The sequence below is a fragment of the Zophobas morio genome, unplaced genomic scaffold (assembly GCF_036711695.1).
Source record: "Zophobas morio isolate AGI-343-1 ecotype UQ-CSIRO unplaced genomic scaffold, CSIRO_AGI_Zmor_V1 ptg000006l, whole genome shotgun sequence".
Classification (NCBI taxonomy): Eukaryota; Metazoa; Arthropoda; class Insecta; order Coleoptera; family Tenebrionidae; genus Zophobas; species Zophobas morio.
The window spans coordinates 346,091-361,340 of record NW_026972111.1 but is presented as its reverse complement, the minus strand read 5'-3'; the positions used below and the strand labels follow the sequence as shown (position 1 = coordinate 361,340).

Genomic DNA, 15,250 nt, shown 5'->3' with positions numbered 1-15,250 from the left:
GGCTTCATAATAATTATTTTCAAATTGAAACGCTCTCTTTTTGAATTTGAAGCACGCTGCGCTAGTTCGAAGTTGTTTGAGTCGTTTACGAGTCGTTTGACGTTATTGTCGGTTACAAACGTCAAAGCGCTGCCAATCCGAGGGGCTTAAAATTACCATGGCAATAATACCAACCTGACGTTTTAACAAGTGGTTTTATCCATTTGCCGACGACTATACCTGTGATAATTTCTTCAAAAATTCCTAATCTTCATGGTTCACGAAGACCAATAATGAATTCTGAAGAAAGATGGTTAGTTATCTCGGTAATCCATTCCAATTCTTCTTCAGAAAAAATAACAGTCCAAAATTCGGCGAGGCAATGGTTCTTAGAATATTTCATAAGTAGTTCTGCGTAATTTATTTCTCGATTTTAAAAATAAAAAATGGTCATAAGATTGTTTCATAGATTTTATAGAATACAAAAGAAGGCTTACGTTACTTTGAATATAATCAACTAATAATAATTTAGGACAAAAAAAAAAAGCTTAAAGATAGTATATTGATTGCTACATTATGTACTTGGTCAGTTTCCGGTAGTTGGTTTGTAACTAAAAAAAAAAAAAAATAGTGTAATTACGCCAAAATATTTATTACTATTTAAAAAAATGTGGGCACAAAAAAAATGCAACAATATTACACAAAAGCAATTTTTAACTTTACTTACTTCGCAGGAAGACAACAGCATAATAAACTGACTCAAAAAGTAATGATTCAGGTATTACCCTCTTGATATTTAAAACGATTTCACCAATTCCTATTAATAAATGCAAATTTCATATATGCTAAAACTATAGTATTAAATATCAAGAAATTTTGATTTTTTTTCTTACCTTCTTTATTTCGCTCTATTTGTGATGCATTTTATAATAGCACTTTGTACGTGGATGCCTTTCCTACTAACGATTTAAGATGTTCTTGAAGGCATGTGTCTGCAACATTTCTTTTAATTTTTGTTTTCACAACATAAAACTGATTTCTTACTTGTTATTTTCTTCGTCTCAGTTTTGTTACAAATCGATTGAGCCATTTTTTAAGAAATACTAAACGGTACCATACATCGCTTTTGGTTTATTTAGTGAAAGAGAAAACACAATCCTGATTACTTTTCATAAAATCTTATTTAATTTGTTGTTGCAAATGTGTGACATTGATAACTTTTCCCACTTTTTTTTTTAAATAAAAACTAAAATAAGTTTGAATTTAACTTATCAGCAAAGAACAAATCAAACGTGATATAGTGATGTAGAAGAATTTTGAAATAATGTAATTATAGATTGTGAAATTAGAATGGGATTGCACTTTTTTGGGTTTTGTGGTCTTTTCGATTAGATTTTTCGCAGACTGCTATTTCAGTTTCATTTTTTTTTAAGATGACTTATTCCACACCGTTTTGACAAGTAAAATTTTTGACAGTTTCTGAATTACAGTTTCATTAGACTGTGCTTGTAGGTAATAAATATATGACAAAATCTGTTTTCGAAATTAATACTGGAGTGTTGTATTGTAAGTTTATACTGAGATACAGTTTTTAAAAGGGTGGTAAGTATTTGAACACGTTTATATCAGTTGCTGTAGTAGTCAACTTATTAACCTAAGCTTTCACGATATTATAAGTTAACGAGGAGCAAAATACTGAATACGATTTACGGATTGAGGGTGCTAAAATTTTCATTACACGAGTTTCTGTTTTCAAAAATAAACGACAAGACCCTTAATTGTTTTCAGACCTACGATAATAACTTCAAGAAATTCGTAAGTGTATGTGAGAAAGATAACAAATTTTCTTCTCAAAATCTTCTCGATGTAAAAACGGAAATGACTCACTTATTATGGAGCGAAATTTTTAAATATCAATCATAAAATATTGCGTACTACATTCCTTTCAAAACGGAAGTTAATTGGTTTGGGCGCCGGCTTTTGTTAACAATTCTACAATTCCTTGGTGCGCTTTTTGGGAAGCTATGTGAAGAGATGTCTGACCATTATCATCAGCGCGATTGATGTCAGCACCGACTGTCACCAAGTATTCGACAACTTTTTCGTGACCGTTGAAGGAAGCTACGTGAAGTGGTGTCACACCGTTATCGGTAGCGCGATTGATTTCGGCGCCGACTGTCGTCAACTTTTCGACAATTTTTTCCTGGCCTGTTAGGGAGGCTACGTAAAGTGGTGTGAAACCGCCATTAGCAACACGATTGATGTCGGCGCCGACTGTCGTCAAGTATTCGACAATTTTTTCGTGGCCTTTAAGGGAGGCTGCGTAAAGTGGTGTGAAACCGCCATGAGTAACACGATTGATGTCGGCGCCGACTGTCTTCAAATATTCGACAATTTTTTCGTGACCATTGAAGGAAGCTACGTAAAGTGGTGTTGCAACGTCATTCATAGCGAGATTGATTTCGGCGCCGGCTGTTGCCAAGTATTCGACAATTTTTTCATGGCCATTGGAAGAAGCTACGTAAAGTGGTGTTGCACCGTCATTCGTAGCGCGATTGATTTCGGCGCCGACTGTCGCCAAGTATTCGACAACTTTTTCGTGGCCGTTTAGGGAGGCTACGTAAAGTGGTGTGAAACCGTCACTATCAGCATGATTGATTTTGGCGTCGACTTTTGTCAAGTTTTCTACTACTTTTTCGTGACCCTTGAAGGAAGCTACGTAAAGTGGTGTCACACTGTGAATCGTAGCGCTATTGATTTCGGCACCGACTTCTGTCAAGTATTCGACAACTTTTTCGTGACCTGTTTCGGAAGCTATGTAAAGTGGTGTCGCACCGTCATTCGTAACGCGATTGATTTCGGCGCCGACTCTCGTCAAGCATTCGACAACTTTTTGATGACCGTTTTGGGAAGCAATGTGAAGCGGTGTTAAACCGTTACTACAAGCACGATTGATTTCGGCGCCGACTGATGTCAAGTATTCGACAACTTTTTCGGGACCGTTTTGGGAAGCCATGTGAAGTGGTGTCCAACCGTCAATATCGGCACGGTTGATTTCGGCGCCGACTTTCGTCAAGCATTCGACAACTTTTTGATGACCGTTTTGGGAAGCAATGTGAAGCGGTGTTAAACCTTTACTACAAGCACGATTGATTTCGGCGCCGACTTTCGTCAAGCATTCGACAATTTTTTGATGACCGTTTTGGGAAGCAATGTGAAGCGGTGTTAAACCGTTACTATAAGCACGATTGATTTCGGCGCCGACTGATGTCAAGTATTCGACAACTTTTTCGTGACCTGTTTCGGAAGCTATGTAAAGTGGTGTCACACCGTTATTCGTAGCGCGATTGATTTCGACACCGACTCTCGTCAAGCATTCGACAACTTTTTGATGACCGTTTTGGGAAGCAATGTGAAGCGGTGTTAAACCGTTACTACAAGCACGATTGATTTCGGCGCCGACTGATGTCAAGTATTCGACAACTTTTTCGGGACCGTTTTGGGAAGCCATGTGAAGTGGTGTCCAACCGTCAATATCGGCACGGTTGATTTCGGCGCCGACTTTCGTCAAGCATTCGACAACTTTTTGATGACCGTTTTGGGAAGCAATGTGAAGCGGTGTTAAACCTTTACTACAAGCACGATTGATTTCGGCGCCGACTTTCGTCAAGCATTCGACAATTTTTTGATGACCGTTTTGGGAAGCAATGTGAAGCGGTGTTAAACCGTTACTATAAGCACGATTGATTTCGGCGCCGACTGATGTCAAGTATTCGACAACTTTTTCGTGACCTGTTTCGGAAGCTATGTAAAGTGGTGTCACACCGTTATTCGTAGCGCGATTGATTTCGACACCGACTCTCGTCAAGCATTCGACAACTTTTTGATGACCGTTTTGGGAAGCAATGTGAAGCGGTGTTAAACCGTTACTACAAGCACGATTGATTTCGGCGCCGACTGATGTCAAGTATTCGACAACTTTTTCGGGACCGTTTTGGGAAGCCATGTGAAGTGGTGTCCAACCGTCAATATCGGCACGGTTGATTTCGGCGCCGACTTTCGTCAAGCATTCGACAACTTTTTGATGACCGTTTTGGGAAGCAATGTGAAGCGGTGTTAAACCTTTACTACAAGCACGATTGATTTCGGCGCCGACTTTCGTCAAGCATTCGACAATTTTTTGATGACCGTTTTGGGAAGCAATGTGAAGCGGTGTTAAACCGTTACTATAAGCACGATTGATTTCGGCGCCGACTGATGTCAAGTATTCGACAACTTTTTCGTGACCTGTTTCGGAAGCTATGTAAAGTGGTGTCACACCGTTATTCGTAGCGCGATTGATTTCGACACCGACTCTCGTCAAGCATTCGACAACTTTTTGATGACCGTTTTGGGAAGCAATGTGAAGCGGTGTTAAACCGTTACTACAAGCACGATTGATTTCGGCGCCGACTGATGTCAAGTATTCGACAACTTTTTCGTGACCGTTGAAGGAAGCTGCGTGAAGTGGTGTCACACCGTTATTCGTAGCGCGATTGATTTCGGCGCCGACTCTCGTCAAGCATTCGACAACTTTTTGATGACCGTTTTGGGAAGCAATGTGAAGCGGTGTTAAACCGTTACTACAAGCACGATTGATTTCGGCGCCGACTGATGTCAAGTATTCCACAACTTTTTCGGGACCGTTTTGGGAAGCCATGTGAAGTGGTGTCCAACCGTCAATATCGGCACGGTTGATTTCGGCGCCGACTTTCGTCAAGCATTCGACAACTTTTTGATGACCGTTTTGGGAAGCAATGTGAAGCGGTGTTAAACCTTTACTACAAGCACGATTGATTTCGGCGCCGACTTTCGTCAAGCATTCGACAATTTTTTGATGACCGTTTTGGGAAGCAATGTGAAGCGGTGTTAAACCGTTACTACAAGCACGATTGATTTCGGCGCCGACTGATGTCAAGCATTCGACAACTTTTTCGTGACCTGTTTCGGAAGCTATGTAAAGCGGTGTTAAACCGTTACTACAAGCACGATTGATTTCGGCGCCGACTGTCGTCAAGCATTCGACAACTTTTTGATGACCGTTTTGGGAAGCAATGTGAAGCGGTGTTAAACCGTTACTACAAGCACGATTGATTTCGGCGCCGACTGATGTCAAGTATTCGACAACTTTTTCGTGACCTGTTTCGGAAGCTATGTAAAGTGGTGTCGCACCGTTTTGATTAGCGCGATTGATTTCGGCGCTGACAGTGGTCAAGTATTCGACAACTTTTTGGTGACCCGTTTCGGAAGCCATGTAAAGTGATGTCACACCGTCATTCGTTGCGCGATTGATTTCGGCGCCGACTTTCGTCATGTATTCAACAACTTCTTTGGCGCTGGAGGCTACGTAATATAATCCGAAACCGCCATTAGCAGCACGATTGATTTCGGCACCGACTGATTTCAAGTATTCGACAACATTTTGGTGACCGTTTTGGCAAGCAAAGTGAAGTGGTGTCCAACCATTATTATCAACGCGATTGATTTCGGCACCGATTGTCGCCAAGTATTCGACAATTTTTTCGTGACCACTTTCGGAAGCTGCGTGAAGTGATGTCGCACCGTATTTATTAGTGCGATTGATTTCGGCGCCGACTTTCGTCACGTATTCGACAACTTTTGCGTGCCCATTTTTGGAAGCTACGTGAAGTGCTGTATGACCACCATTAACAGCATGATTGATTTCGGCCCCGACTGTTGCCAAGTATTCGACAACTTTTTCATGGCCGTTTTGGGAAGCAATGTGAAGTGGTGTCCAGCCGTCATTCAGAGCACAATTGATTTCGGCGCCGACTGTTGTCAAGCATTCGACAACTTTTTGGTGACCTTTTTCTGAAGCAATGTGAAGTGGTGTCCAACCCACATTATCAGCACGATTGATTTCGGCCCCGACTGTCGCCAAGTGTTTGACAACTTTTTGGTGACCGTTTTTAGAAGCTATGAAAAGTGGTGTGGAGCCGTCATTATTAGCAAGATTGATTTCGGCCCCGACTGATGTCAAAAATTCGACAACATTTTGGTGACCGTTTTGGGAAGCAACGTGAAGAGGTGTCCAACCGTCATTAGCAGTACTATTGATTTCGCAGCTGTTTGTCACCAAGTATTCGACAACTTTTTCGTGACCGTTGAAGGAAGCTAGGTGAAGTGGTGTCACATTGTCATTAGCAGCGCGATTGATTTCGGCACCGACTGTCGCCAAGTATTCGACAACTTTATGGTGACCGTTGAAGGAAGCTACGTGAAGTGATGTCCAACCGTCATTTTTAACGCGATTGATTTCGGCGCCGACTGTCGCCAAGTATTCGACAACTATTTGGTGACCATTTTGTGAAGCATCGTGAAGTGGTGTAGAGCCGTCATTATCAGCGCGATTGATTTCGGAGCCGATTGTTGTCAAGTGTTCGACAACTTTTTCGTGACCGTTCAAGGAGGCTAGGTGAAGTGGTGTCACACCGTTTTTATTAGCGCGATTGATTTCGGCGCCGACTCTCGTCAAGTATTCGACAACTTTTTGGTGATTGTTTTGGGAAGCAACGTGAAGTGGTGTCCAATCATCATTTGCAGCATGGTTGATTTCGGCGCCGGCTGTCGCCAAGTGTTCGACAACTTTCCGGTGGCCTTTTTCAGAAGCTCTTAGAAGTGGTGTACAACCGTCTTTATCCACGCAATTGATTTCGGCGCCGACTGTCGTCAAATATTCGACAACTTTTTCGTGACCGACGGAGGAAGCAATGTGAAGTGGTGTCCTACCATCATTATCAGCACGATTGATGTCGGCGCCTTCTCTCGCCAAGTGTTCGACAACTTCTTTGTAACCGTTTTGGGAGGCCATATAAAGTGCTGTACAACTATAAACAGCACAATTGATTTCGGCGCCTTTTGTCGCCAAGTATTTGACAACTTTTTCGTGACCTAAGACGGAAGCAATGTGAAGCGATGTCAGACCGTTATTCGTAGCGCGATTGATTTCGGCGCCGATTGTCACCAAGTGTTCGACAACTGTTTGGTGGCCGTTTAAGGAAGCTACGAAAAGTGGTGTCACACCGTCATTATTAGCGCGATTGATTTCGGTGTCGACTGTCGACAAGTATTCGGCAACGCTTTTATGACGAGTAGGGGAAGCCGTGCAATGTGCTGTCGCATCACACCTTACAAAATCTTTAACGATGTTTAAATTACCGTTTTGACAGGCCAGCAACAGTAGCGTTTTAGCTCCTTTAGCAGTAACAACTTTCGTTTTGCACCAAAAGTTTTTTAACTCGCTCACTGTGAAGAATTTGCACACGTCTTCGTAGCCAAATTTAGCACAATAAAATAGTATATTTATTAGGTCTTTGGTAGAGCATAATTTAGTCAATTCATTTATTTTTATTTGAAGTAATTTCAGTTCCGCTCCTAAACTCTCACTTCGTATGGCGTAAGTCAAAGGCGTCGTTTCTAGCAAAACGTCACGTTCCCTAACATCGTTCTTTCCTTGCAAGTACGTTATCGTTTCAAAATATGCTTCGGTTTCGGGTTTTTCAACGAAATTGTTAGCTTCGTGCACAATATACTCCTCATTTACAACCGTCAGTGTTACACGGGGGTGTCTGCGTCCCCACGACGAAATCAAATGTAAAGCATTTCTACCCCCTTCATCTTTGCCTTTTAATATTTTGTCGTCGTATGTTCTCAGTAATTCGTAATTTTTGTACAACACGGCAATATGAGCTTTTGAGTTTTTAGCTATCAACATGTCAAAAAAGAAACGAACGTTGTCATACTTTGCGTGGAATATTGTATCAGTAATTATGTCTTTAAACTCACTTACATTTTTGGTTAAACATGTAGCAATTAAATATTCTGCGAAAGAAATATGGAGAAAACGGGGAACATTATTTTGAAAGTCATTTATAAGACCCAGAGATGCATAACTTTGTTGAAGTTTTTCTATGCATTTTTCGTTGTCAATATTTAATTGCTGCATAATTTTTTCGTCAAATATTACTATAAAAGACACACTTTCATGTAAATCTAAAATCTCTCGTTTTTCTTGGCGAATTCTACTTGCGAGATGTGGATTTTCAAAATCGAAACCAATTTTGTGTTTGTAATAATTATTAAATTTTTCGTCAATGGAATAGTCGTACAAGTCAGTCAAGAGAAATGTGTTTTCCATTAGTTTAAAATATTTTTCGCTATTTACACGGAACAGTTCGGTGAGCATAAATATTTGCAATGGGATTCCTAAGATGTCTATGTGTTCTACAATGGCAAAAGACGATTCGATTTTTTCAAGCGTGATATCAATTTTGTCTGAAGAAATAAAATTATTTAGACGTTTTCTAATATAATCTTGTTGCTCTTGTTGACTAAATTGATTCATACTAAGTGACAGCAAATTGAATTTTTTTTCTAGAGTTGTTTTTAAATTTCGTCTGCTAGTAACCCACTGACGGGAGTTTTTTGTTGAGAGATCGAGAATTATATTTTGAACGGCATCTAAATGTTCATTTAAAATTTCATCGAGTGCGTCCCACACGTAAATAACGTTGTTTTTCTTTATACACATCTCGAAAAACAGTCGATCTAGTTTTCTGAGTGGTCGACATTTTTCGTTCGTGATAAATTTTTCAAATAAAGCTGCACAATTTGTTTCAGAAAATTTGGAATTATGAAAAAAAAAATTAACATCTTTAGGATTAAAAATAACTGTCCAGAATTTCGGTGGACATTTATTTTTGAAGCTTTTCATTAGCTCCGATTTTCCCATTCCCGGATCGCCAATTATAAGATTGATGCTATTATCTAACCGAGAAGACCACAGCGTATTTTCCTCTATAGAATATTTGTCAGGCAATTTATAAACCTCTACATCACTAACATCGCCTAAGCTTTTGACCCATTCTAAATTTCCGTCACTCAAAAGTTGAAAATAGTGAAACTGTTTGATTTCGTTGTGTTCGTTGTAAATTTGTTGAAGTTCAGTATTATTATAGTGCCGATTACCTGCATAGATCGTTAAACCAAACTTTGATTTATCAAGATAAATTCTATTTTCATTATTAAACTCATCATATTGAATTTTTTTCCGGTGACCAACGAACTCTTTATTAGCAAAGCTCGATTTATTGAGGTTAAAATTAGCTGTGTGTCTATTTGGGCCAGAATTAAGCACACAAGCTTCATTTGTTAGATTTTCGGCAGTGTGATTTTTTTTCTGTAAAAAGTTATCAATGTCAATTAATTGACATTTGTCGAGTTTGTCTTTAACGATGTCAAAGTTATTCGCCCAATTCATAATAATAATGGTGTTTTCGTGGACTTTTTCTAAATATGTGAAGTTTACAATATTCCGAGACAGATAACGTTCAACATAAGGTTCAGGAAGTGTTTCCTTTTCCCCGTCAATAGGATATGGAGCGTTTAGCATTTCTATTAAATCGTCGGTCCTAACATTTTCTAAAAATTCCCCATTATCTCCAAAAGCAGTAACTAGATTAAGTTCTTCTTTTCCTTGGATCGATATGGTAAAATTTTGCATAATTGTGTCTCGTAGCTCAGGTTTGCTATTCAGGTTTGATAGATTTTGGAACACAGAATACGTTTTCATCCACTCTTCATATTTGCATTCGCCAACCAGAATGAACTTTTTGCCAGGACAGAGTTGGATACCTTTTTCGACGTTTTCATGTTTACGTAATATTAATGGAGATTCGTCCATGAACCATAACAAATGACTAAGAATCTTCGGATCTATATCGCTAATATTATCGTCATTAATGTCTTTGACACTAGGTAGATATCTCTTTCTTATTTTGTTTAATTCCTCAAAGTCAATGTTTTTTTCTTTTCCAACATCACCCCACAGCGTTTTAACTATGTCGCACGATTCTTTTTCAAATAGTGCGATATCGAATAAGGAAATACTGTCTCTAAATATTTTCATTTTGTCACTAACCGACCCAAATGATAAAGGCTCTGTTTGAGAGGAGAGAAGGTGTAAAGTAAGTACAAGTTGCACCCAATTTTTGTTCAGCTTTTCCTTCTTCCCATCTTGAATGCTCCACTCAGAAATAGATCTGAAGAATTTGTCGAAAATTTCCTCATTCGAATTATATGTTTTACTAAAATTGTAAGCTGTTGTATTTTTCATTGTTTCAAGATTGTGTTGGTCGGTATAAAGATAAAATTTACTTAAAAATGTCTTATATTCTTCAATTATGGGAAAATCTAGTAAGGTCGATGGGTTTTCTGCTATTCGGAACTGATAGACTTTTGAACGCTCGGAAAGCTCTAAGCTATCTTCTGCTTCGATTAGTTCGATATGGAATTTCTCCTTTTGAAGGATAAATTTTTCATTCTCTTTACACACAAGTGGACGGTTGGTAAATAATATAAATTCATGTACATCTGCCTCTATCTCTCGAAAACTTTCAAAATATTTGCTTATACTAAACGGCCCGCTTCTTGATCGTAAATTTTGTACGGTTAGTGTTTTTGTATTGGTGTGCTTCAGCTGTACTGCTTTAACTCGTATTTCATGTTCCGTATTCGACTCAGTTTTAATGACTATATCGTCAAACGCACCAAACTTTTCTTCGTTTGACGAAACGTGAAAATTTTTTACTGTGGGGTCGTTTATTAGTTTTAGTAGAAGACTGGAGAGAACCGTATCCTCGTATTCTTTTCCTCTATCAGTCGTACCAGGTCTTTTTGTAAACGTCTGGAAAGAAATAAACGAGCGACTGGTTTGAAAAGTAATTATGTGGTAAATAGTATATTATTAGCCAAGGTTGCAGAGCCAAGCATTCTAGACCGAGCGCAAATTAGAACCCGAGACGCGCAGCGTCGAGGGCTCTAAGGGCGAGGTCTAGAAGTGGCTTTGCAACCGTGGTTAATATACTATTTTTTTCAGTAGTAGAAACCATAAGACAATAAATTGAAAAAATAAACGTTCAATTTTTTGACACAATATGATTTTGTTTTGATTTCTAATCAAACTTAATCTAAATCTTCAACACAAAGAAAACCGTTTATATTTGTCGCTGAGTTAATCATTTTATCTTGTACCATCTACCAACTACCATGCGTATACTCAAGTAATGTTTGTAGCACACATTTGTTCATTTTTTAAGAAATAATCACATCAAACATTGCGTACATAACCTCAATTTTTCTTTTTGAACCGGTGGTAGCAAAAGTTGAATTTGCTACCACTAAATGAGTCGACATTTGCATGCGTCCAGGCTGCTAGTGAAAAAAAATAATTAATAATAAATTTCTGTTTGATTTATTTTTTGCTTTTCTTTAAGTCTCTCATTAACATATTTATTTTTAAATTCACCCACCCTAGAAAATTTATAAATGACCTGGTAAATTAATAAATTAATATGAAAGCCAACTGCTTTAAATAATTTTAAAGAGAAACGACTAATTTACCGGATATTTTCAAAAGTATCTTGATCAACTTATTATTTTTCAACGATACTGAATTGAACTGACAATTACTCCGTTTTAGCTATCCAAATTTTTCGGATATACGTATAAGCATAGACATATTATATATGGAGAAACACTCACCTCGATTTCCGCCATTTTCGAAGTTGCCGTCACCAGTGGATGGTAGATGTTTAACTAAAAATTTTACAATAAAACTGGAGGCGAAGCACATCTATGTATTATATATAAGCGGTTTATTGTTTGCTTTTGATAAGAAAACAAATACATACACTTTTTCAAACAGTGCGAAGTGTTTATCTGTGTGGTCTTTAAACAAGTATAATTTATTTTCACATAAAAAAAATTCCTCTAACCATTCTCACCAGTAATGTGATGACGGTACCTAGAAATTATGTGTATAAACGTTATTTAAATTTCATAAAGTAATACATTTTTCTAATTCTGGCCTATGAGCTTGCTTTATTTTTGACTCTAGGCATACGGATTTATTAAATTTTATATTAGCAATGTAGGCGAATACCGTACTTCATAGACATATTTCCCTATTTGTATCAGCTCAAGCTAAAAGCATTCATTGTGTTAAAGACGTTCATTTCGTGGAATTTAAATGTATTTACAGCAATTTAACCGTTGTTAACGCGCAAAAAAATATCTCATGTTAATAAACGTAATCGTTATTTCCATCACGAGGTCCAATGTAAACAACTAACTTTGTTTACTGCATATAAACTTGGTTTTTACGTTCATAAAATAATTTAAAGTGTTTAGACAGTGGTGCCTTCGTGACTCCTTACATGTCAAGCTTTTTTTAATACGGAGATCATCGAGGAAATAGTTTTATAATAAACATTTTTTAGTTAGTTTCTTAAATATACATATTTTAAATTTTAGTTTTGCGTAAAGAAGCATGCTATGAGTATGTTTCAAGTGAGTTTTGTATAACAAAATTTTCTGTAATTTTTTGTAAGATGCAAAAGGCCACATTTCGATAAGTAAATTTGCATAAAGCTAAGCAGAAAAACACAAATGCACTGAAGTTGCTAATAAAATAAAACCAAAAGGAAGAATTACTAGACTTTTGTTTATTTCAATCATCCCAATGCATATTTTATGTGTGATGCCATAAAAATTCAAAATTTATAAATTTATTTATTTTTAACATTATTTGTATAATTTATAACAATATCATATGTTTTAAGAATATGAATATGGTAATCAAATTTTATTATAGGCTCAGTATTTTTTTGTTCCATTTTGTTTGGGCCTTTTTCCAGACTGGTCAGGACTTAATTCTGTTTGATTTGCTGCTGGTATAGACTGATGGAGCGTTTTGATCCTTCCATTCCTATAAAAATAGATTTAGTGTTGAAAACTTCATTTTAAAAAAATATTGTTCACATAAATAACATAATAATTTTATACTTATAACTATATCTAAAAATTTATTTTATACCTGTGATGATTTCTTCAAAAAGTCACGAAGACGGCTGTGTTTGGAGGTCGTGGTTAAATTTCAGGGAAAAGACTGTCATTTTTATCTTGGTAATCTTTTCCAATTCTTCGAATATAACTGCGAAAATTCGCTGGGAAGTCCATTTTCGCAGAACAAAAAAAAATCCTTTTGAGTTGTGAGTTTCCATTGAAAGAAAGGCAAAAATCCGTAGGATCGGTTCCACTCTGTCAGTTTCGGATAGTTCAGTTTGTAACTGAAAGTAGATTTATTGTTAAAAAAATCTGGGCACCAAAAACGCGCAACAACATTAAACAAAACTAATTTTAGACTTTACTTACACGTCGCAGGAAGTCAGCATATTATTATCCTTTTGATATTTAGAAGTGTTTCTTAAAGAATGCTAATTGATATTCGCAACTTTGCTAGAATTCTAAAACCAAAGTATAAATATTAAGAATATTTGTTTGTTTTCTTACCTTCAATATTTCGTTTTATTTGTTTCTGGGACTCTATATATTCCTTTTGGTACAACTAGCGAATTCAAATGTTTTTGAAGAATTCATACTGCAAAGTTACTTTTAAATTTCGTTTCGCAGTATACAGTTTATTTACCTAAATTATTATTTCCTGTTCTTAATCGTAGTATTGTCATTTGTTCTCGTCAATTTTGTTACAAATGTATTCAGTAAAGCGCTAACACCAAACGGTACCATGCATTGCCTATTCTTAATTGAAGAAAGGAGAAAACACAATTCTAATAATTAGTTTATTTGTTACTGCAAATTTATGTCATTGATAACTTTTCCATTCTTTTTGTTTAAATTAAAAATTAAAATAAATTTGAATTAAAATTTGTCTCTCTCTTCTCTCAAAAAGTATGTATATCGTGTAGATTCTCATTTTTTCTTTTTAAATATTTACAAATAAGCGAACTTTTTCAAATTTGTAACCAAAGAACACAGCAAACGTGACGAAGCGATGCAGAATTACACAAGGATTTTTAAATGGTAAGTTAATATCGCACTTATAGCACACGAAATTTAAATTAGTGAAAACATTTATTTCGTCTAGGTAAAACATATCTTTTTTCAAATGTTCTTATTATTTCAATATATTTTCGAACTTTAGTGGTACAACGAATATCCACTTTAATGTGGCTGTACTTTTTAGTGTTTTGTGTGGTCTTTCCGGTTAGATTTTTCGCATATTACTATTAATTTCAGTCACGACATATTTTTTAGTTTAGCACCGTTTACTATAATAATATAAAATATACTAGGTACTTCAGGTATGCTACAACATTTCAACAAGAGAATTTAATATTCTATCCCAAATGTGTATGGTACAATCAAAAGTTTTTTCAAACTAAAACACACCATTAAATAATTTTTTACTATGAGTCACCCTGTACTATTCCTAAGTAAAATTTTGGCAGTTTTTTGAAGTACAATTTTGTTAAACTGTAATAAATATATGACACCAAGAGATGGTAGAGATAATGTTATCAACAAAAACCAAAAATCTGTTGCATTTGTTTATTTTGTTAAATTTGTGGACCGGTTGTTGCCAAATTTTGGATGTGTATTTTGAATATCATATACAGGGTGTTATTAAAAGGTACGTACAACAAAATTGACAGTTATTCGCGAAGTCTAAGAAATTTGAAAAACTTATTTTGTGTTATCAAAATTATAAAGGGAAAATTAACCCTTATCCAACCTTTTTAGACGCTACTGAAGGATAAATAGGTAAAATTAATTTATTTTAGTAAATCCTAGCAACTGTAACAATAAAACTTTTGTCAAGACTAAATGTTGCTATAGAAACAAAAGATGATCTTTTTATCAGAGGCGTACTACGAATTTGGACATAAATTTTAATAATTTTTATCTCTAGAAGGAGAACACTTTTCCCTGAACTTTTTTTTACTCTTAGTCCCCATACTTCGAGACCAATTGCCGATTTTATTTTGTACGTACCTTTCAATAACACGCTGTAGATGGTAAAACACTAAAACCAAAATTTAGCTGATCATCCCCACCAAAAATTTGATGCCGTCGTTTCAAAGAATTTCATTTAAAAATGATTTAAACGTTGTGTAACAGATACTTCTATAACTGTGGTGTATGAATCCGTTTGAATTTTTCCCTTAAACGTCCAAATTTTCCCAAAAAAATTAAGGCGTTGGCATGCATCCGCAGTCGCACGTTCGATGTCAAACTTGGCTGTGTCTTTTTTTTTCCTTTGTGCTGTATTGCCTATGTTGATGACGTCATCACTAATTTTTTATTTTAGTCCTCGTGTTTCGAAACAAACTCATTCAAATCAATACCAAGT

At 36.4% G+C, this 15,250-nt stretch overlaps 1 protein-coding gene and 1 long non-coding RNA gene across 2 annotated transcripts; both read right to left on the bottom strand.

The window, feature by feature from the left end:
• Window positions 1-437: 437 nt before the first annotated feature.
• LOC135123247 (uncharacterized) lies at window positions 438-11,645 on the bottom strand. The gene is made up of 5 exons (XM_064047741.1): window positions 11,581-11,645; window positions 1,024-10,723; window positions 873-971; window positions 707-824; window positions 438-590 (listed from the first exon to the last, which is right to left on the bottom strand). The coding sequence occupies exons 1-2, from the start codon at window positions 11,593-11,595 to the stop codon at window positions 1,937-1,939; spliced, it is 8,802 nt and encodes a 2,933-aa protein (XP_063903811.1). The 5' UTR covers window positions 11,596-11,645; the 3' UTR covers window positions 438-590; window positions 707-824; window positions 873-971; window positions 1,024-1,936.
• A 948-nt stretch (window positions 11,646-12,593) lies between these two features.
• LOC135122942 (uncharacterized) lies at window positions 12,594-14,370 on the bottom strand. The gene is made up of 5 exons (XR_010279497.1): window positions 13,526-14,370; window positions 13,390-13,477; window positions 13,252-13,343; window positions 12,914-13,166; window positions 12,594-12,805 (listed from the first exon to the last, which is right to left on the bottom strand). It is a non-coding gene; the product is annotated as an uncharacterized LOC135122942 (long non-coding RNA).
• Between the last annotated feature and the right edge of the window lie 880 nt (window positions 14,371-15,250).